Consider the following 24,405-nt stretch of genomic DNA (forward strand, 5'->3'; position numbering starts at 1 on the left):
CTCTGCTAACTTAATAGCTGCTGATCTCCAAACCTCCTCTGTAGTTAATGTCGGCACAAAAACTGTGCCCTGAGCTTCATGGCATGCGTTTCAATGGAATAAAACAGATCCCATTGGACTCAGGAGCAGTGTAATCTTGTATGTAGTTCCCAATCACACTTCTCTACTGGGCTGTCTAATGGAAAAGTCTGGTATATACACTGCTCAAAACAATAATGGGAGCACTTACACAACAGAATATAACTCCAAGTAAATCAAACTTCTGTGAAATCAAACTGTCCACTTAGAAGCAACACTGTTTGACAATCAATTTCACATGCTGTGCAAATGGAATAGACAACAGATTGAAATTATTGGCAATTATCAAGACACACTCAATAATGGAGTGGTTCTGCAGGTGGAGACCACAGACCACATCACAGTACCAATGCTTTCTGGCTGATGTTTTGGTCACTTTTGAATTTTGGTTGTGCTTTCACACTCATGGTAGCATGAGACGGACTCTACAACCCACACAAGTGGCTCAGGTAGTGCAGCTGATCCAGGATGGCACATCAATGCGAGCTGCGGCAAGAAGGTTTGCTGTTTCTTCAGCGTAGTGTCCAGAGGCTGGAGGTGCTGCCAGGAGACAGGCCAGTATATCAGGAGACGTGGAGAGGGCCGTAGGAGGGCAACAACCCAGCAGCTGGACCGCTGCCTCAGCCTTTGTGCAAGAAGGAACAGGAGGAGTACTGCCAGAGCCCTGCAAAATGACCTCCAGCAGGCCACAAATGTGCATATGTCTGCGCAAACGGTTAGAAACCGACTCCATTAGGATGGTCTGAGTACCCGACGTCCACAGATGGGGGTTGTCTTCACAGCCCAACACCATGCAGGATCCTTGGCATTTGCCACAGAACACCAGGATTGGCAAATCCGCCACTGGCACCATGTGCTCTTCACAGGTGAAAGCAGGTTCACTGAGCACATGTGACAGACGTGACAGAGTCTGGAGACGCCATGGAGAGCGGTCTGTTGCCTGCAACATCCTTCAGCATGAATGGTTTGGCAGTGGGTCAGTAATGGTTTGGGGAGGCATTTCTTTGGAGGGCCACACAGCCCTCCATGTGCTTGCCAGAGGTAGCTTCACTGCCATTAGGTACCGAGATGAGGTCCTCAGACCCCTTCTGAGACCGTATTCTGGTGCGGTTGGCCCTGTATACCTCCTAATGCAGGACAATGCCAGACCTCATGTGGCTGGAGTGTGTCAACAGTTCCTGCAAGATGAAGGCATTGAAGCTATGGACTGGCCAGCCAGTTCCCCTGACCTGGATCTGATTGAACACATCTGGGACATCATGTCTCGCACCATCCACCAATGTCACGTTGCACCACAGACTGTCCAACAGTTGGTGAATGCTTTAGTCCAGGTCTGGGAGGAGATCCCTCAGGAGGCGATCCACCGCTTCATCATGAGCATGCCCAGGCTGAGCTTCAACTCCCTTCATAATTTTTATATGGGATTAAGGTCTGGTGGCTGGGTGGGCCACTTCATGACCTTAATGTGCTTCTTTTTGACCCACTACTTTGTTGCCTTGGCTATATGTTTTGGGTCATGGTCTTGCTGGAAGACCCTGTCACGACCCATTTTTAATGTCCTGGCGGAGGGAAAGGTTGTCACTCAGAATTTTATGGTACATGGCTCTATCCATTCTCCCATTGATGTGGTGAAGTAGTCCTGTGCCCTTAGCTGAGAAACACCCCCAAAACATAATGTTTCCACCTCCATGCTTGACAGTGGGGATGGTGTTCTTTGGGTCATAGGCAACATTTCTCTTCCTCCAAACACGGCGAGTTGAGTTAATGCCAAAGATTTCAATTTTTGACTCACCTGACCACAGCACCTTCTCCCAATCACTCACAGAATCATCCAGATGTTCATTTGCAAACTTCAGACGGGCCTGCACATGTCTTCTTGAGCAGGGGGATCTTGTGGGCACTGCAAGATTTTAAACCTTTTTGGCGTAATGTGTTACCAATGGCTTTTTTGGTGACTGTGGTCCCAGCTCCCTTGAGATCATTAACAAGTTCCCCCCCCCCCCGTGTAGTTTTAGGTTGATCTATCACCTTCCTCATGATCAAGGATGCCCCACGAGGTGAGATTTTGCATGGTGCCCCAGATCAATGTCGATTGGCAGTCATTTTGTAATTTTTCCTTTTTCTCACTATTGCACCAACAGTTGTCACCTTCTCACTCAGCGTCTTATGTATGGTTTTGTAGCCCATTCCAGCTTTGTGCAGGTCTATGATCTTGTCCCTGACATCCTTAGAAAGCTCTTTGGTCTTGCCCAAGTTGTAGAGGTTAGAGTCTGACTAATTGAGTCTTTGGATAGGAGTCTTTTATAAAGGTGACTATGTAAGACATCTTTCTTTAATGCAGGTAGCGAGTTGATTTGGAAGCTTCTAACTGGTCTGTAGGAGCCAGAACTCTTAATGGTTGGTAGGAGATCAAATACTTATTTCTCACTGCAAAATGCAAATACATTTTATATAATTATGCAATGGGATTTTTTGGATTTAATTTTTGATATTCTATCTCTCAATGTTAAAATTAACCTACCCTTAAAAGTATAGATTGTTCATGTCTTTGTCAGCGAACAAACTTACAAAATCAGCAATGGATCAAATAATTATTTCCTTCACTGTATATATACATGCATATACATATACAAGTGCTTCTTACTAAATTAGAATATCATCAACAAGTTAATTTATTTCAGTTCTTAAAGAAAAAAATGGAAACTCCTATATTATATAGGGTCATTACAAACAGAATGATCTATTTCACGTGTTTATTTCTGTTAATGTTGATAATTATGGCTTACAGCCAATGAAAACCCAAATGTCATTATCGCAGTAAATTTTTGTATTGAAGAACTAAAATAATTTAACTTTTTGATGATATTCTAATTTGTGAGAAGCAGTTGTATATGTGTGTGTATATATTATTATTATTTATTTAATTCCATGGTGCTGTACATGAGAAAGGAGTTACATACAGGGTTATAGATATCGATTACAGTAAGCAGGTTTACAGTGACAGACTGGTACAGAGTATATAATGTGTATATACCGGTATGTGTTTTACCTATACATTTTTTATAACATACACATTGAATGTACATTTAGCTTTTTGTTATGCAGAAAATAACCTTTTTCTTATGAAACTGAAATGTATTGTCTGTACATTTTGTTATCATTTTATTATTATTGCTATTTTCTTTAAGGTTTTGTATAACATTTGCTACTGAGAAGATACAAAATGCAGATAAAAGTTATGAATATTTTCTGTCACTATCTTTTTGCCATGTAATCTGAGAGCAGCTGCAATAGGGTATAAAGATACCAGCTTTCATAAAATCACTGCTTTATCTGCTGCAGAGCTAGTTCTTCTCTCAATGCTGAGCTCTGTTTAGCCCACGCCCATACTACTCTTTGGCAACATTCTAAGTACACTGTAAATTGGTAGAAAGCCTGTAGTGAGTGGTGGGGAATGGTTACATAGAGCAGAAGGACTTGTGACATGAGACAACTAACTAGTCCTCTACACCGCGTTCCAAATTATTATGCAAATTCTATTTTTCTTTGATTTTCCTTAACCCATTACTTGCCAAATTAAAGTTTTTACAACAATGGATTTTTCAGAAAAGGGCGTCCCAATATTCAATTAAAAATGACAATGACATGATTTCCTATTTTGAAAACATTCATTTTACAAACACAGCACAAAAAATTGGACCTAATTATAAAAATTATAAAATCTTAGTTGCTAGAAGCGAAAGATTAGGCGTCCCAAAAAAAGGACATTGGTAGATAATGGGTTAATTTTCGACGCAAATGAGTTAGTATAATGTACAAATCATCAATTATTAAGAGTATATATATTAAATTTTCAAAAAAATACAAAAAAAACTCAAAATGCACTCTTCCAAATTGCCCAACAGCGTTTACAAACATTTTATGATTTGTAAAGATTTGAAAATGGTCATTTTTTGAATTTGCAGCATTAAGAGGGCACATGTACTGATGTTAAAAGCTTTTTCAATCACATCCTAACAGACCCAAGTTACATGTTAACATTGGACACCTTCTTTGATATCACGTTCACAATTCTTGCATCCATTGAACTCCTAAGTTTTTGGATATTTTCTTCTTGAATTTCTTTGTAGAATTTCAGAATATCCTCCCAGAGCTGTTATTTTGATGTTAGCTGCCTCCCATAGATTTTTAACTTCCGGCCAGGGGAGGGTGGTTGCCAAATCATGAGTTTCTCTCCTTTTATGTCCATAGCAGCCAATGACTCAGAAGCATTGTTTGCAGCATGGGATTGAGCTTTGTCTTTCATGAAGATTATTTTGGTATGGTTCTTCTTTTTGTACCATGGAATAAACTGGTCAGTTGGAAACTCTATATACTTTACCAAGGTCATTTTCACACCTTCAGGGACTCTAAAGCGGCATACCAGCTCTCTCCTCATGATTCCAGACCAAAACGTGACTCCATCACCTTTTTGTTGACGTTCCAGTTTTGTTCAGTCATGGTGGCCATCCACTACTCCATCTATCTGGACCATCCAGGGTTGCAAGGAACTTATCAGTAAGGAAGACTGTTTTAAAAGCAGTTTTCTGCTTTTGAGCACTGTTTAAGGTGGCTGAGTAGTAGGTTTATGAACAACTGCAAGCCTTTGGAGGATCCTACGCTATGAAGTTTGCGCAACTCCAGTGGCACCAGCATCTTCAAATACCTGTTTGCTGCTTTGTAATGGTATTTTAGCAGCTGCTGTCTTAATCTGATGAATTTGTCTGGTAGAAACCTTCCTTATTATGTCTTTCTTCACAAACCTGTCTGTGTTTTGCATCAGCCACAAATCTCTTCACAATAAGATTGTCATATATAAGTGTTCATTAAATATCTAATGTTTTCATACCTTGTACAAGGCATTGAACTATTTGATGCTTTTTGGCTGCAGAGAGATCTTTTTTCTTTCCTATATTACCTGAAACCTGTGGCCTGCTTAATAATGTGGAAAGTCCTTTTTAAGTAGTTTTCCTTTAATTGACCTCACCTTTCAAATTATCACAGGTGTTTGTGATTGATTTTAGTGATCCAAAGAGCCCTGCGAAACAATACCATCCATGAGTTTATTTGGAAAACAAAAAATACATCTTTGACACTTAAATTCAATTTGTATAATAATTTGGAATGCAGTGTAGTGATAATTGTTTGCTGATAAAACACTTTTTAGCAGAACCGCAACAAAAATCATAGAATCATAGAATGGTAGAGTTTGAAGGGACCTCTTGGGTCATCTGGTCCAACCCCCTGCTCAAAGCAGGATTCACTAAATTGTCCCAGACAGCTGTCTGTCCAGCCTCTGTTTGAAAACTTCCGTGGAAGGAGAACTCACCACCTCTCATGGCAGCCTGTTCCACTCATTGATCACCCTAGCTGTCAAACAGTTTTTTCTAATATCTAATCTGTGTCTCCTCCCATTCAGTTTCATCCCATTGCTTCTAGTCTTTCCTTGTGCAAATGAGCATAAAGATAATCCTTCTACAATGTGACAGCCCTTGAGATATTTGTAGAAAGCTATTAAGTCTCCTCTCAGTCTCTTTTTTTGCAAACTAAACATTCCCAGATCCTGTAACAGTTCCTCATAGGACATGGTTTGCAGACAGGTCACCATTTTGGTCGCTTTTCTGAACTTACTCCAGATTGTTGATATCTTTTTTTAAATGTGGTGCCCAAAACTGGACACAGTATTCCAGATGAGGTCTGTTCAAAGCGGAGTAGAGGGCAATAATGACTTTGCGTGATCTAGACTGTATGCTTCTGCTAATACATCCTAGAATGGCATTTGCCTTTTTTGCTGCTGCATCACACTGTTGACTCATGTTCAGTTTATGATCTATTAGTATACCCAAGTAAAATCACATGTGCTGTTGCTTAGCCCTTTTCCTCCCATTCTGTATATGCTTTTTTTATTTTTATTACCCAGATGTAGTACTTTGCATGTTTCCTTGTTAAAAACCATTCTTTTAGTTGCTGCCCACTGCTCCAGTTTATTTATATATATTTGAATCTTCTCTAGTTTTAGATATCTTTGTGTGATCAGCAAATGCAATTAGTGTACCCTCAATTCCTTCGTCTACGTCATTGATAAAGATGTTGAACAATACAAGGCCCAGGACAGAACCCTGCGGTACCCCACTTGAGACATTCTTCCCACTGGATGTGCAGCCATTTACGACCACTTGGGTCCGATCACTAAGCCAGTTATGAATCCACCTAACAGTTGCCTTGTCCATTCCATACTTAGTCATTTGTTCAATAAGGACGGTGTGAGATACTTTGTCAAATGCTTTGCTGAAGTCAAGATATACTATATCTACAGCATTTCCCTGATCCACCCAGTCAGTGATTCTGTCATAGAAGGAAATTAAGTTAGTCTGACTTGACTTATTGGTTACAAAGCCATGCTGACTCTGGTTAATCACTTCATTCTTATCCAGGTACTTACATACATGTTGTTTAATAAATTGTTCAAAGATCTTTCCTGGTATGAAAGTTAGACTCACCGGCCTATAGTTCCATGGGTCCACCTTCTTCCCCTTTTTGAAGATAGGAACAACATTTGTTCTTCTCCAGTCTTCTGGGACTTCTGTTCTCCAAGAATTTTCAAAGGATATGGAGAGTGGTTCAAAAATTTCTTCTACTATCTCCTTCAGTACTCTGGAATGTAATTCATCTGGACCTGAAGACTTGAATTCATTTATGTTAGCTAAGTGTTTTCTCGCTATCTTTCTGTTTATAGATATCCTGAATTCTTGTATTACTTTAATAGGACAGAGAAAATCAATTGATGTTACATTTCTTTTCTGAGAGAAAACAGATGCAAAATAGGAATTTAAAATTTCGGCCTTCTCAACATTCTTTCTTACCATTTCATCATTTTCATCCTGTAAAAATCCTATAGCATCTTTGACTTTTCTTTTACTTTTGATATATCCCCAAAATCCTTTTTTATTGCATTTGACGTCTCCTGCAAGCCTTAATTCATTGTCCGCTTTAGATAATCTGATTTGTGCCCTGCAGGTTCTGCCGGCAGCATTATATTCATCTTTATACTAAGTGATGAATCTGAAGTCAGAGTCTCTGTCCTTACACCATGCTGCTCTTTGATAACAAACACCCGCTGACTAATTCCATTTAATACTGTTTGCATTTTCTCAGCTACAAACATACTAAAACTTTGTAACTACTTTTTATGTTATATTAAATCAATGCAGTATATCATGATTAACTGGCATTAAAACATTAAGATATAAAAACTAAATTACACAAGTTGCTGGAGTTATGTGGTGGATTCTTGATTTCCTCAAATTTGTTATTCATAATATCTTGATATTGACCAATTAAGGAAAAACAATCTACATGCAATGCTTTTCCAAACTTAAAATTGCAGGCCAGCAACTAAAGCGGTCATTCTACTGTGGACATTCGAACATGGTTTCTTTATATTTTGTATTTTCAGATGCTGCAGGTATTGATTTGGATACTGGGAACTGTCGCTTTGAAAGCACTGACCTCAGCGATACTTGGTGTTAAAGATGATGTGAGTAAGCTGATGATACTTCTGATGTTATTTAGGCTCCAGCTGCTTGTAAACACAGAAAACTATTTTACCATATGTCAAAGCATGATTCATGTGGCTAGAAAACTGAATTCAATATATTAGTCTATTTTGTGTTCTGCTAAACGTTTTCCCTTATTACTTTTTCCCTTAAATAAACTTTGCTGACAAGTCCCTGAATTACTTTCTTTTGTAAAAAAATTTTTATTAGTGGCTGCTGCTATAGCACTCTTGACAAATCTTTGTTATTTAGCGATTCTCTCACATTTTTTTAATTATAATTCAATAGGTTTTAATGGGTTGTCAGATAAGCATTATATTATGATTGAGGTTTCAGCTAAGACTCTACCAATTTTCACAACATGGAGCCCAAAGTTTCCTGTGTGAATGAAGCCAAAGTGATCATGCGTATCCACCACTTCCATTGATAATCATTTGAGCAGTAATTGCACGTGCTGATAATGTTGCGTTAACACCAAGGACTTCTGAACTGCCTTACCCTAGATGGCTACAAGTCCCATCAGATCCACCAATCATACATTTACCAGCTCATCTGTAAATAGGTAGACATGTTTAATGTGCAATTACCCCTTTAACATTGAAGGCCTATTGAGGATAGGCAATCATCGTGTGATTATTTGAAGATTTATGATTGAAATAAGTCACACATCCCTAGACTTCAATCTATACCCTAACATGTTGAGTCAGAGTAAGGCAAAATCCCAATGGGGCAGATTTTAATTTCCCCCTGTTCAGGTAAAAATTCCTCTTGGATTCCACATACGGCATTCAGGCTAACATATGAACAGAGCAACTTCCAATCACAGAATCCATGACCTGGAATACTACAGTACAGACCAAAAGTTTGGACACACCTTCTCATTTAAAGATTTTTCTGTATTTTCGTGACTATGAAAATTGTACTTTCACACTGAAGGCATCAAAACTATGAATTAACACATGTGGAATTATAAACTTAACAAAAAAGTGTGAAACTGAAATTATGTCTTATATTCTAGGTTCTTCAAAGTAGCCACCTTTTGCTTTGATGACTGCTTTGCACACTCTTGGCTTTCTCTTGATGAGCTTCAAGAGGTAGTCTTCGGGAATGGTCTTCCAACAATCTTGAAGGAGTTCCCAGAGATGCTCAGCACTTGTTGGCCCTTTTGCCTTCACTCTGCGGTCCAGCTCACCCCAAACCATCTCGATTGGGTTCAGGTCTAGTGACTGTGGAGACCAGGTCATCTGGCATAGCACCCCATCACTCTCCTCCTTGGTCAAATAGCCCTTACACAGCTTGGAGGTGTGTTTGGGGACATTGTCCTGTTGAAAAATATTGATTTTAAACCACAGCGTTTCCACAGCGGATTTTCCACAAAGTGTGCACAGCATTTTTTTTTCTCATTGATTTACATTGTACTGTAAATCAATTGCGGATCTGCAGCGTTTCTGCACCTCAAATAACGCTGCGGATCCGCAGAGAATCCACAACGTGTGCACATACCCTCAATAACGTTGGTCCCTACTCTCTGGTCAACTCTGTCCTACAAATTTGGGCTCCAGTTTAAAAGCATGACTTAACTGGTAAATGGTATAGAGGAGTAAAGTTGTTGTGTTCTCATGATCCTCTATGCCTCTTTCAATGTATCCCATGATTTTATTTACCTTGAAGCAGCTGCCTGTCAGTTTTCACTAAAGTTGTTTGCTGTCCAGTAAAGCACCAATCTTTTACACTGACTATTCTACCCAGGGCTTTACTATTTAGTACCTAAACGTATATTACATTTCCTTTACCTTAGTGCATGATCATACATTTTTCTAGAGTTAAAACATCAGTTGCCATTTCTCAGCCAATGCCTCTGACTTCTCCAACTCCCTCTGTAGTATTAAATTATTTTCCTCTATGTTGATTACCTTGCAGACCATAGTTTCATCTGCAAATATTGAAATTCTACGCTGTATGTACTCTGCAAGGTCACTAATATATGTACTTGATTGAAGAGGACCCAATGCTGACTCCTGTTGTTGGGAGACAACACAGTCAGTGTGCATACAAAGTCTAATATGGCATCTTTTTTGAATAACTGCAGTTCTAGATACATAAGAAAGCATACACTGAGCATAGCAATATCTCTGTTTTAAATAATAGACAGTAAAAGTTCTATATACTTGCTAATGGACATATAAATGGAAAACCATTCAGATTTGGGATAAGAGGATAAGGAAGAAAATACCGAACGTAAGGTCCAAACAAAATGAAGAGAGAAGCAATACTTAGAAATGTAAAAAAGACTTTATTTAGACAACATATGGTAAAAAGTGGCCTACAAGGAAAAGAGTGCCCGCACTCATGTATACAGCATAATACACAAAAATATTCAGAAATATATCTTGATCAAAAAGAGACCATCAGAGGGTGATCGATGTGTAAAGTGTAGTCTCAATGATCTTCCAAATGTGCTCGATACAAAAAATACAGGGTTTGATAATATATTGAAAAATACATCAATGGTATATGGCATATATGAACCTGTAAGAAAAAAATCAATGGTGCATCAAGTAAAATGATACTTTTTCATATTATAGGCACTATTTATGTATGTCAATGTATTAGTTAGGGAAAGGACCTGATCCGAAACGCGCGTCGGGGTGCGTTCTGCACTCAGCACTCTGACCATGCAGGTAATCTTCCTTACATTGATACCTTTCCATCTGCTTATATAAACAGCCAAATGTATTTGGTTTCTTTCTTTCATTTCATCTCTGCGGTCATTTTTTCACAGTGATTCTTTCACATGAGTTTTGCCTCTTTCATACAGTTTCTTGCATCACAGTTGTTACAGAGGTGCTAGAGTTCATTAACCGCACTGCTATTGTTTACTCACACATATACCGTCTCCCTACTCAGAGACATATGACACTATATCTGATTACTTTGTGTGCCTTTAGCTTCCCTACGTATTCCATTGTGTACCTTTGCTTCATCCACGGGTCTAATACTTAGACATACTTTTTCATATTATAGGTACAATTTATGTATCATTTTCCTTGATGCACCATCGATTTTTTTTTTCTTACAGGTTCATATATACCATATACCATTGATATACGTTTCTATATAGTACCAGATATATGCAAATCCTCTACAGTGACGTGTTGAGAACTTGAGTAAAACTTCCATTACCCTTTCATTTTATGGGTTCTTTTTAATCACACCTTTTCTCTCCTGGAAAGTACTGTACCTATACTTAAATGCATTATTCTTGTAATACTATTTTGTGATAAGCATATATGAATAGTTAGCTTCAAATCTGTATTCAGAACTTGACATATCTTCCAAATGTATCTCACCTTGTCATTTCTTTCAACATTCCCAGACCGCTATGCAAACAATTGCTTGGTATCAATACAAGTACATCTTACTACGTGACTGCGTTTACATTGTTATATCAGTTTTGCCGACACAATGGCTCAAGTTTATTTCCATTCATTCTCAATCATTCACATTGTATTCATCTGTCTCTGCGAATAAATTTTCCCTTTTTCAACAATGAGATATTTCTCCCTGTGATAATCTCCTCTGACATATATACGTAATTAATAACCTGTTTAACATATATCACTCTTTTCACTGGGTACCAGTAGAGAATCCTGAATAAAGAATATTTCTAGTCCATTGTCATCCATAAAGAATCAGATAACTGCATTGTATAAAATCTTGCACTATAAATGTCTCCACTTGTGCTATAAAAATCTACTTTTCTCGCTCAAAAGGATGTTTGCTTATAGCTGGCAAGGAGTAAAATAATAATCTTTATTAAAGGATTCCTCTTCCATCAATCATTGGCACATCCTACGTAATGGAGGCTCATCTCTCTGTCTCCTTTTGCTTTAGAAAGAGGAAAAATATTGTAGGCCTTCAGATATCTGTGATATCAATTAACCTCTTGCACATTACCTATAGTCTGTAATTATCAGACCGAATGAGCTCAGAGTATCACTTTGTACACTGAGTGATTGCCAGCTGCACTATAAGGGCTAAAAATGCCCGGTTTTATCACACCTTAAAATGTAAGCGCCAACGCTATATTTTCCCCTCCAACAGGAATTACTTGACGGTAATAATATGTTACAAGTAAGAATAGTAATGTAAAAAAAAAAAGAAATGCACGTTAAGTGCCCCCGAGGGTGTCTTGAGACCTTACAGAAGGCAAAAAAAAGCACCATGAATCATCTTTGAATCAACTAACCAAAATTGAATTGAAAAATAGTTTTCTAAAGCAGTAGGCTCCTCAATAAGATTGTCCATATGTATAGTGGAAGTGAAAATCTGTCAAAAAATCTAGACTGGATAAGGGTGGGTCTTCTCAAGAGTGGTGATTTTATAGGGAGTTTTCATTGTACAAAGAAAAAAAACACAATAAAACAACATTATTGATAATTTAAACTGCATCAAAATTCTGCGTGAAGTTTCTTAAAATGTACTCTGCTTTTTAGTATGATTATTTTGATAAAGTTTAGTACAATTAGAAATAAAACCTTATTTTCCTAAAAAGAAAAAAGAGTGCAGAAGTATACTAAGGAAACAGATGTTGGCAAATTCTTGTATTTTTCCTAATAAATATTCTAGAATATCTTTTCTTAAAACTGGTTTCCAGTGATGCTTCTATTGGAAATTTAGATATAAATTGACAACTGGTTGGTTTCCATTCATATTCTCAAAAAGTTGTTTCTCTGTATAGTCAGCACTGATTGGACAGTGTCAAGCTTTGTAAGGTAGCACACCCATCTGGTAACACCCAATTATTATTTTTTTCATACATTTCTTGAAGGAATAAAAAAGGAATAATAATTAGTGATGAGCGAATATATTCGTTACTCGAGATTTCCCGAGCACGCTCTGTTGTCCTCCCGAGTATTTTTTGTGCTCGGAGATTTAGTTTTCTTCGCCGTAGCTGGATGATTTACAGCTACTAGTCTGCTTGATTACATGTGGGGATTCCCTAGAAACCAGGCAACCCCCGCATGTACTTATGCTGGCTAATAGATGTAAATCATTCAACTGAGGCGATGAAAACTAAATCTTCGAGCACTAAAAAATACTCGGAGGACACTCGACGTGCTCGGGAAATCTCGAGTAACGAGTATATTCGCTCATCACTAATAATAATAATCTAAGAAAAAATATTTTATGGGTAATACAAGTATTTAAGCCCTTCCCGATCAACAATTTTTTTTTTCATTTGTGCTCTGTAGGTTTTTTTTGTCTCTTGTTGAAAGAGCCATAGCGTTTTAATTTTTCCATTGACATACCGTAGTTTATTTTATTTGCACGACAAATTTTGCAGGACAAATTGTAATTTTAAATTACCCCATACATTTTAACACATAATGTCCTGGAAAACTAAAAAAAAAAATGTTGAAGTGGTAAAAAGAGAAAAGGCAGTTGTGAGAATGCGTTTTGTGTTTACGATGTTCATTGTGTGGAAAAACTAACCTGGCGACGTGATTTTCCTTGTCAGTAGAATTACACAATACTACATTTTTTGTTAACCAATGCAAGTTTGATATTGGAGATTTGCAAAAAGGAAAAGTTGTTTTTTGTTGTAATTTCGAGAGACTTAGAGCTTTTATATTTTTCCGTCGGTGTGGCTGTGTGGACTTGTTTTGAAGGGCCTGCGATTCACTTGTTATTACATTTAGGACAAGTGCAGACAGGCATATTATTAGTACGTAGGAGTGAGAAATGGCAAAATGTCAGATGGCGCCGGAACCATTGTTATTTATGGGGCCACGCACATGTCTGATTTTTTTTTTTTTTTTTGCCTCCGGTCCAGGAAAAAAGAAACTGTAGCATATCCCTACTGCAGCCGCTGCCTCTCATTTGTGCTGTTGCTTCTGATTTCCTAATACCTGTGCAATCCGTGTTCATTTTGGGACCGAAACGTCCGTTTTGGATTGCCTGCTCAAATAAATATCTACCGTTTTCACATCTGAGTGCTAATTTACTTTGCATACTTAAAGTGATAGGATCCTACTGGAGAACCGGGTATGTGGGTCGAAATCTGCGCTGCTGATAAGGATGAATGGCAGGCAATACATTCTTCAAAGCTTTAGTTCAGAGCTGGTTATATAAGTCAACGTGTTTCAAGGTCATGCAGGACAAACCCTTACAAGTCGTAAAAATACACCCAGTTTAACCATTGTCCTCGGTCTTTGGACCCGTGTCCTGCAGCAGCTGATCCATGCTTTTTACATGTGAGCGTACCTCTTCCCTGTGCACTCTACTTTTTTATTTGCACTTTTTGTGTTCTCCAGATTTTCAATTTTTATTCTTAGGATTCTTCTGGGGCACTGAATATGGGAGTGCCGTGCTTTTACTCTTCTACTATAAAAGTCAATGAGTCTGTGGAAACCATTGAACTGAACTCAGTCATCTGAGGGTAGGCCAATGTCCACAAGCTGACAGAATAGAGAAGATGGGGATTTTTTTTTTTCTCCATCTTTTCATCTGACAGAATCGGATCACACTATGCTCCCCCCGTGATCAAACTCTGATCAGAATTAGATCAAATTTTGTTTTGCATAATCGACCTGATTGTCTCGGATGAGTGCATACACAGTCGTCTGCATATTCTCTTCTTCTTTAGGGGCGGTGACCAAAAAAATAGTTGGTGTTTTTTTTTTTTGCTTTACTGTTTACTATACTTGTATATGTTGATAGATTGGATTTACACCGACTGGAAAAGGGAATAATTTAATCTAAAAAAAATTATCTTGTTTTAAAACGTATCTTTTATTTTTTAGTCCCCTTAACGGACGTTAACCTGTGTTCAAGGCCTTTTATATATGCTGCATCACTTTTCTTTATTTTACAGTACATAGATAAAATGGTGTTCTCTAATGAAGCCTATATACTGGGCTAAATAGGAGGACTAAGTTGGCAGCCATAGAACTTTGAGCATTGATACTGATGTGATTGGCCCCCAGGGGTGAAATTGAAGTCAGTGTACTAGCTATTTCAATGTTTTCAGTGATTGAAAGTCAGTTTTGAGTGGTTAAGCTAGGTTTGGTCTGTGTTTCTACAGGAAGATGCCTTGCATCTGCTGGGCATGGTGCAGGTTCAGCTCCTGAGTTTGCTTCATACACCAACACCAGACTTGTGATATATATGTACGTGACATGTGGAATGCCAAAGCTAAAGGGGACCGCATGTTTTTACTTATGGAAGTAATAGGATGGCTGTATAGGCGTTTGTTTGCCAATGGAAAAAAAAACTCTCTTGAAGAGATTTGATTTGCGAGTCATAAGAAACTTAGACAAGATGCTTTAAGAAAATCTGTTTGGACATGCAATAGGGATGTGTCTATGCACTTTGAAGAAGTAGTCCAAGTTCATTGACACTTCCAAGTACACTTCCAGTATGATCTGCATACTGTATCACAACAGTACAAGCGACAGTTGCTTGTTCCGCTGTCTATCTCAGGGAGCTGAAGGGTTGCCATTGCAGCCAATGGCTGTCTCAAGGCCCACGCAACTGCAATTTTTGTCCTTCTGTGAAGTAAAATTGTCCTTTTTTTTAAACCCCTTTTGGATTTTTTTCTATTTTGAGCACAATATATGGTAAACTCATCCTCATATGGCTCTGTTGATGGAAAAATAAAAAACGTTATTGTTCCAGGAACAAGGGGGGGGGGGGGGGGACAAGGGAAAGCACAACATTAAAAAAGTGTTAACGTTGTCTTATAAAGTCAACCCTCTTTTAAATTAAAGCTGACTTTGGGAACCTATCGGTGTCGGTGATCACTGGAAACTGCAGCATTTTGTACATTTTCTTTAGAGCTTAAGATTTTCTTTAAAGATACGTCAAAGTAAGGGTATCAAATGTCAACCACGGTAAAATGACATGAAGGTAAAGTGGAGAGATGCATATGGCCGCTCTTGTTGTCTATCTGCACCTGCCACATCAACTGTGACATTTCTAGAGAAAAAATAATGTCAATGGAATTTTAGCCCTTTTACTCTGTAAATCTGGAATTTGCTTACGACGTAAATGCATTAAATTTTTTTTTTCCAGGCGCATATCTTTAATATTCTCAAGTCAAAGTTTACAAGTTACAAGGATTTTGACACATTAATGTATACCTGTGCCCCTGAATTTGACTTCATGGAAAATGAGGTATGGTTTTATTGGTGCCTTGTGAGAAGTCATTGCACGTACCCAAAGCCCTAGACGAGCTCTGTTGTAGGACATGTTAGGCAGCAATCAGAGTAGCCTGCTGGGAGAACCAATTGCCAAGTGTGTATGTGTATGACTGATGACTAATTTAATCTGAGCCACAGCTGTCAATTATATACTGTATTGTGTCTCTTGTCATCTTTAGCCAATACTAGGTTAACGCCTTAATGACCAGGCCTTCAAGGGGTTGTCTGCTTTCTGAGAACTTTTGTCTTTTATATGCAATGGTGTGTTTTTTTTTTTTTTTTATAACTATTTCTTGCCCTCCTCTGGTCTACCGTCAGCTTGCTACCTCTGTTCTGGTTTCTGTAGTTTTTTTGCGACACATAATCCAATCAATGGGCTCAGTGGCTCGTGCCATGTACACAGGCAGAGCCGTTGTGATCAATGATTAATTGCAGTACTGTTGACTTGACATCAGCGCTGCAGAAAAATAGAGCCCGCACTAAACTCGAAATGGGTAAATAATACTCAGCCTTTTTTTTAGTAACTATACAAGCTTGTAACTCCGTTTTCTAAAAGGGAACCATTTTTTTTTGCCTTTCCACGTTTTAGCTGTTATATTTTTTTAATTATTTCACTGATGTAACTATATAAGGCTTTGTCTTATGCAGGATACATTGTGTATTTTTTTTTTGTAGCACTGTTTTGGGATAGATATCAATTACAGTGGAATTTACTTTATATTTGGGACTATGAGACTCACAGGAACATAAGACGCGCCTAGGTTTTAATGGAGGAAATTAAGAAAAAAAAATTGAAGTAAAAAATGTGGTCAATTCTGTGCTTAATATCCCCTATCCTGGTTTATAAGGTCCTCTTACCCCCCCATCCTGATACACATGGCCCCCACATCCCTACCCTGGTATGCATGGCCCCCCTCATCCCTATCTTAGTATGCATGGCCCCTCTCATCCCTACCCTGGTATGCATGGCCCCCTCATCCTTACCCTGGTATGCATGGCCCTCTTATCCCCATCCTGATACACATGGCCTCCTCATCCCTATCCTGGTATGCATGGCTCCCTCATCCCTATCCTGGTGTGCATGGCGCCCTTATGCTTATCCTGGTATGCATGGCCCTCATCCCTATCCTGGTAGGAATGGTCCCCTCATCCCTATCCTGGCAGTAATGATTGCCCTCATCCCTATCTTGGTATGCAGGGCCCCCATCTCATCCTAGTATGTATGGCCACATCCCTATCCTGGTATGCAGGGCCCCATCCTTAACCTGGAATGACTGGCCCCATCCCGTCCTGATATGCTTGGCCCCTTATCCTGGTAGGATTGGCCCCCACCCCCATCCTGGTATACAAGGTCCTATCAGAAAACAATAAAAAAACAAACCATTACCCTTACCATGTATACTTGAGTATAAGCCGGTCCGAGTATAAGCCGAGGCACTTAATTTTGCCACGAAAAACTGGGTAAACTTATTGACTCGAGTATAAGCCGGGTATGCATTGTCCCCTCATCCCTGTCCTTGTATGCATTGTCCCCTCATCCCTATCCTTGTATGCATGGCTCCTTATCCCCTATCATTGTAGGCATGGCGCCCCGGTCCCTGTCCTTGTATGCATGGCTCCCCTATACTTGTATGCATGTTTCCGTGTGAGTGCCGGCAGCTGCAAGAAGGCTCCGGCTGACATTGTGCTTGCTATTAAAAAGCAATGAATACTCCCTGCTCTCCGCGCACACAGTCCCGGCGTGCAGAGCAGTGAGTATTCCGGCAGCTGCCCTTCGGCTTCCAAGCAGTGCATGACGTCCCTGCCATGCACTGCTTACAAGCATAAAGCAGCTGCTGGCACCGGAACAAGATGCTGCAAGGGAGTGCCGGGAAGGTAAGTGTAATGATTTTTTTTTTTTTTATGATGGGGCCATGCATACCAGGATGAGGGTGGGGGCCAATCATACCAGGATGCTGTGAAAGTGAAATGAATATTCATTGCCCTCCACGCCCAGAGCCGGTTCATCTGGACTATAAGACGCACCCCTCCTTTCCCTCCACATTTTTGGAGGTTAAAAGGGTGTCTTATAGTCCAAAAAATACGGTATGTCAATTTTTGCAATGCACTTATTGATTTAGTTTCTTTAGTCCACTTTTTTCTTACTGTTCATGTTTCACAGCAAATATTCTGTTGAATGAATTCACCAGATACTAAATATATGTAGGATTTGCTTTTCTCTGTGCTATACTGTATGTAATAAAATTTGGTTTATAAGAAAAACATTCAAAATTGTTTTTTTTTTGCTTGTTTCGGAGACTTTTTTTGCTTATAATTTATAGATATCTATAAATGGTATACATGGTGATAAATCTAAAAAAAATGTTGCCCACATATATATATATATGGAAATATTGATTTTACAGTGTGTATGAGTGCGTCATGCAGAAATACACGCACTTACACACCTTGACATGTTCTCCATGAGGTTATTAATGATGGTCTGACAAATGTTCTGCCACGCTGAATTCACTTGGGTACGCAAATCAGGAAGATCTGTTGCTGGAAATTCGCTTTGCAATTGCTGTAAAATGATTTTCTGGATGTGTTAAATGTTGGACAAGTCCAGAGATGGTGCAGGACAAAGTCTTAGATTTAGGGCACACAGGCTGCTCACAGTAGCTCAAACAACATGCGGCCTGGTGTTGTCATATTGAAAAATGGCTTCTGGGACACTTTGAAGAATTGGCCATATTAATGGTTTTAGGATTTATTCTTTCTATACTGCAAGTGAAATTAGACATCACATACCAAGCCAAAAGCTGGACATTCAGATTAGATGTCAGTTGGCCGAACGATGCTTCCAATACACAGGAGCGCTCATTTGGCCAAGTTCGCCTGTGTTCTCTATGAGGAAATACATGGTTTAACATGTCAGCAGTCAGCTTATTTTTACGACAATATTGCAATTGTCAGTCTGAAATTGTACATGCGTGATTGACCTTTCTCACCGCCATCAGTCAACCGGTGCCACAATGCACACTAGACCGTTTGCCAAACTCGTCATTACAAGCTCACTTTGCCAACATTAGTTTATGTATGGAGGCCTTAAGGCGTCAAACTCTGTGTCTATACAAACCATCAGAAGGTGTCTGCATGGCATTGGGCTGGGCTTTAAACCAGACCTCCAGTTACATGTGATTTATTTTTGGCACACTGCAACTCTCATGGGCTATCATGGTGCCGAACAGTACTGTAATGGAAGCTAGAATGGGGGTTTATCCTCTTTAGCATTGAGTCCTGTTTTGCTCTTGGACACAACGATAGCCATTGATTGGTCTGAGGACCACATGGGTAACCCTATTAAGAGGCTTTTATGAGTAAACACTGGCCCTAATCCTGTGATTATTGTGTGGGCTGGAATTATGTACTATGACTCTAGTCTTCATTCCAGGTACATTAACAGCCCTGTGTTACATTGATTTTGTTTATGAACAAATAGTATAACCATTTCTACAAAGTGTCTCAGAAGACGATTTTCAAAATGACGCTAGGCCACATGTTGCAAGTGCTACCAAGGCCTGAAGTGTCTTTGCACATCAACCACATCTAGGAGTGCATTGTTTGGCAATTGCAGAGGGAGCTGCCAGCAGCGCATCTTGTTGATTTGTGCACCCAAGTGCATTAAGTGTGCGGAACATTCTGCAGACAACCACTAATCACCTCACAGATAGGAGCCAAGGTGTGTGTGTGTATTTCTGAACATGGAACATTTATTTTCTGAATAAATAAAGATGTTTTGAAAATATTTTTTCCATTTTTTAATCATTTGCATATCACTAGCATGTCCATCAATCCTATAATTTCTATAATTCCACAACTTTCCTTCTTGATGTTACAATTTCATTGATGAGGAGTGTATGTTTTTAATTGTTCTTCAATATTGGGTTATAAATCCAATATTTTGTATAGGGATCTATATTAATTTGCTTGGTTTTAAGATACAGTATGGCATTGGCCAACTTCATGGCTGGCACTGTACGATGATATAGAGCAGCCCTTCTTTTTCAGATTGAATAAGTGGTAAGCTATGAAGGAGGTAGTTTGAAAGAGCATTCATTGTAAATGTGTTCATTATTTTTTTTCTCAGTTCAGAGTGGTTTTTTTTGTAAGCCCACACTAGAGCGCATAGAACAAGGAATACAATTTTGGTCTCATTGCTGTAAATGCCATTATTATGTAGTGATCATTGAACTGAGTGATTGGGATAAGCTATTAGTTCCACATTCCCTTCAATTCATGGTATACATGTATGTTTACTCATTTAAGCAAATGGATTTATCTAAAGCAGCATCTTTCTGTTTCTATTCTAGACACCATGGAGATATTTAAAGACACTATTACTTCCAACAGTCATCCTTGTGTTTGTAGTCATATTTGTGCTAGTAAGTACTATTAGTAACAGCAAAACGTTGAACTGGAATGCCATAACGACTCCAACTAATATAACTTCTGTTACATAATTTTAGTATACAGTAAAATTCTTTTGAAGTGTTCAAAAATTAGACTTGTTTTTGTTGGCTTTTCCTGTTCTATGATTGCGGTTTGTTTAACCCCTTAGTGACGGAGCCAATTTTGACCTGATGACCAGGCCAATTTTTACAATTCTGACCACTGTCATTTTATGAGGTTATAGCTCTGGAACACTTCATTGGATTCCACTGATTCTGAGACTGTTTTTTCGTGACATATTGTACTCCATGATAGTGGTAAAATGTGTTCAATATGACATGCATTTATTTATGAAAAAAATGGAAATGTGTAAAATTTTGCAATTTTCAAACTTTTAATTTGTGTGCCCTTATATCAGAGAGTCATCTCACACAAAACGGTTAATAAATAACATTTCCCACATGTCAGCTTTACATCAGCACAATTTTGAAAACAAAATTTTTTTTGTTAGGACGTTATAAGGGTTAAAAATTGACCAGCGATTTCTAATGTTTCCAACAAAATTTACAAAACCATTTTTTAGAGACCACCTCACATTTGAAGTGACTTTGGGGGGTCAATATGACAGAAAATACCCAAAAGTGATACCATTCTAAAAACTGCACCCCTCAAGGTGCACAAAACCAGATTCAGGAAGTTTATTAACACTTCAGGTGCTTCACGACAACTAAAGTAATGTGGAAGGAAAAAAATACCATTTAACTTTTTTCACAACAAATTTACTTTAGGCCCAAACTTTTATATTTTCACAAAGGAATCAGGAGAAAATGGAACACAAAATTTGTTGTGCCATTTCTACTGAGTACACCGATACTCCGTATGTAACACAACAACCCTAGCTCCAACACAACAACCCTAGCTCCAACACCACAACCCTAACTCCAACACCACAACCCTAACTCCAAAACCTCAACCCTAAATCCAACACCACAACCGTACCCCTAACTGCTAAAGAATGGAACAATTTCAATTGTTTTTTTATTTTCATCTAACTAAGGGGATGACAAAAGGTGGTTTGATTTTACAATTTATTTTGATCACTGTGATAGGATCTATCATAGTGATCAAAATGAACCAATAGGAAATATCGCCTATTGTTGCCAGGTACTGTGCATGCTCCCGCCATTTTCTTTTAGGAAGATGACAGGGAAGGCCCGTGGAGGGACCTGGGATGGCGGAGGTACCGTCAGAGCTCAGGGGACCCCATTTCTCTTTCCTCTGGTATGCTAGATCACATCAGAGGAGAGAGAAATAAATGGAAAATCAGAGTTTTTTTTTTGTGACTGGGGACGGTGAAAACCGACCCGAATCATGTTCTCTGGGTCTCAGCTACCGGAGATTTTCTGAAGCTGAGGGAGCTCTATACACTAATTTATCAGTGCTGTTGAAAAGCAGCACTGAGGAATAAGTACACTTAACTGCCGCCATTTAAAGGTGTATCAACGTTCGTTAAGGGGTTAAAAAAAATGACACTGCTTTATTTATTGCCTCTATTTCCAGTGCTGAGTCACTGCTGCTGTTCCTGGTGTCTGTTACTATATGCAGCGCAGACGTCACATCGACAGTACAGCAGTCTAAGTTAGCTCAGCAGCTCTGTCCAAGTTGACGGCATGAACCACTGAGTGCACTGATTGGCAGCATTGCTGTTAATGTGATGTCTGCACAGCAGGCGAGGAGAGCAGCTGCGGAGACTCAGCGTTGGATTAGAGGTTTGAGAGTAAAGCACAGTTTGTTGTTGTTGTTTTAATAACCTGCAGCTTGGAGACAAGGATTTTTCATAAAATTAATTCCTTTTAAATATTCTGGACAATAGGACAATGATAATCAAATATCATATATACAGGTGCTTCTCACAAAATTAGAATATCATCAAAAAGTCAGTTTATTTCAGTTCATCATTACAAAAAGTGAAACGCATATATTATGTAGAGTCAATACAAGCAGAGTGATCTATTTCAAGTGTTTATTTCTGTTAATGTTGATAATTATGGCCAATGAAATCCCAAAAATCATTTTCTCAGTAAATTAAAATAATTAACAAAAAACACCTGCAAAGGCTTCCTACGCATTTAAAAAGCAAGAGAACCACGAAGCAGTCATGAGATCCAAACACAATATCACGTTATTAACACCAATATAGTGTAAAACATATCAAACCAGACAAACAATTCGAAAGGGGGCTAAAAGATGACATAGGATGTCACCAGCATCATGCCAAGCCCAAGGTAGGGTACATCTCTGAATGAAAGGTAATAGCATACAGGTAAACTATGGAATGCAAAGTGCGGAGTGCAAAGAGGGTGGCAACCACCAATAGATATATCAGTGGAAGCCATACACAAAATAAATAAAACTCCAAATAGCTATAGTACACAGCCATAATGCTAAACAGTCATATGCCTATATCTCCTCATACACATTACCTGATGCAGATGGTGGATAATACAAGGACGACGGGCGTTCCCACTCTCTTTGGGCAGGATTCAAATTTATTTAATCTCCCCGCTTTTATTTTAGGGTGACAAGGATCCTGCCCCAAAAGTGAGGGAAAAAACTACAAATCACAAATGCACCATCTGTACTAAAAAGCTCCCATCTGCCGATAAAAAACCTTGATGACAAGGTAATGCGGAAAAGATTAAAAAAGAGGAGCAGCCTTCCCTCATGGAAGAAGCAAGAGGAATGGTACTACAGGAGATTATCTTCTCTTAATCTGTCTCTATGGGTCAGTCACCAGCAAAAAGGAGGAAGTACAATACTAGATACTGAGGCAGACGTTTCCATCTCTGACGAGTGCCTGGAAGAATGGGAGTTAAGCTCAAATCGAAACTTGGAGCAGGATAAGAAGTATTATTTTTTTCTCTGAAGATATGGCGAAACTGTTGTCAGCGGTGAGAAATACAATGGGGAAAGAGGATGTCATAGGTGTGACAGACAGTCATCTTGGATCCGGCTGTAGGAGGTCTTTACATTTAGCTCAAGCACCTTTTTGATTTTTGCATCTCTGTTATGGAGAGATATCCTTCTTTCCATAGTACACGCCTGCGCAAGGCAAGATTGCACCTTGTGCAGGCATGTACTACAGAGGACAGAGAGTGAACTTCAATCCAATATTGCAGCCAGCGGGTAAGGAAAGGGTGAATCAAACACCCGAAAACCCCTTGTCACTCCCTTGCATTATTCTTTGGCATTGCTCATATGGTGCTGTCGTGGAGGAGATTGGAGAAAATTGAATAACACTTACCAGTAATATGGTATCTAAGACCCTCCATGACAGCACAGGTTGTTTCCCGCCCTCTTTGTTTTTTATCATTTTTCCTTGTTAATAAATATTTGAAGCATTCATAGCAGTGTGGTCCTTTAGAAAAACACTGAGGATAGATGGTAGGGAGGGGCTGTGTGTTTCCTGTTCCTAATTCAGATGGGGAGGCAACCTCCTGTGGTGCTGTCATGGAGGGTCCTCGAAACCGAATTTCCAGTAAGTGTAATTCTATTTTACCAGCTGGCAATTATAACTAGTGGACTAGTGAACCTGCTGCCATGTAGTCCTCCATATTTATGAACTTTGTATAACCCCACCACTGATTGGCTGCATTCTGCCTATGCACTGTGTACATATCAGTGGTGTGGTTGGGGTTATACAGAGCTCAGCATTCAGAGAACTAGTAGATTTAGCAGTAGATGAAAGGTATGTTATCAACACTGCAGCAAACAGTTAGGTAAGTGATACAGCACTGGAATCAGGGTCTTTGTCACTACCTTATGCTGTTTTCATATGCGGTAACGCAAACCTGGAAACAGATTGCTGATAATCAGGTCTAAGACAGATCTTGGGAAGCCAAGTCAGAGTGTGGGTGATCATGGATATGTTGATTGGTGACAGGTAGTCAAAGAGTTAATCAGAGGAATTGTCACAAACACAGGCTGGTCAAAGTATGGGAATCCACAATAAAAAGAATGCCAGTGTAGTATTACTAGAAGAAAATATCTTGCAATAGTAAATGGAGATTGGGGATTTTGAAGGGGTGCCATGGGTG

General features: G+C 39.0%; 1 protein-coding gene across 2 annotated transcripts in view; it reads left to right on the forward strand.

Annotated features, from left to right (window-relative positions):
* The window catches only part of DPY19L1 (dpy-19 like C-mannosyltransferase 1), a 259,028-nt gene that overhangs the window by 142,435 nt on the left and 92,188 nt on the right, over positions 1-24,405 (forward strand). For both annotated transcript variants that reach the window (XR_011314012.1, XM_069730266.1), the window contains exons 13-15: positions 7,574-7,654; positions 15,750-15,851; positions 20,230-20,301. Coding sequence is in view for 1 of the 2 variants with exons in the window: in XM_069730266.1 (XP_069586367.1) it covers positions 7,574-7,654; positions 15,750-15,851; positions 20,230-20,301 (255 nt within the window). In the remaining variant the exon portion in view is untranslated. The remainder of the gene's footprint in view (positions 1-7,573; positions 7,655-15,749; positions 15,852-20,229; positions 20,302-24,405) is intronic.

This window comes from Ranitomeya imitator, chromosome 6 (genome assembly GCF_032444005.1).
Source record: "Ranitomeya imitator isolate aRanImi1 chromosome 6, aRanImi1.pri, whole genome shotgun sequence".
In the NCBI taxonomy this organism is placed as follows: Eukaryota; Metazoa; Chordata; class Amphibia; order Anura; family Dendrobatidae; genus Ranitomeya; species Ranitomeya imitator.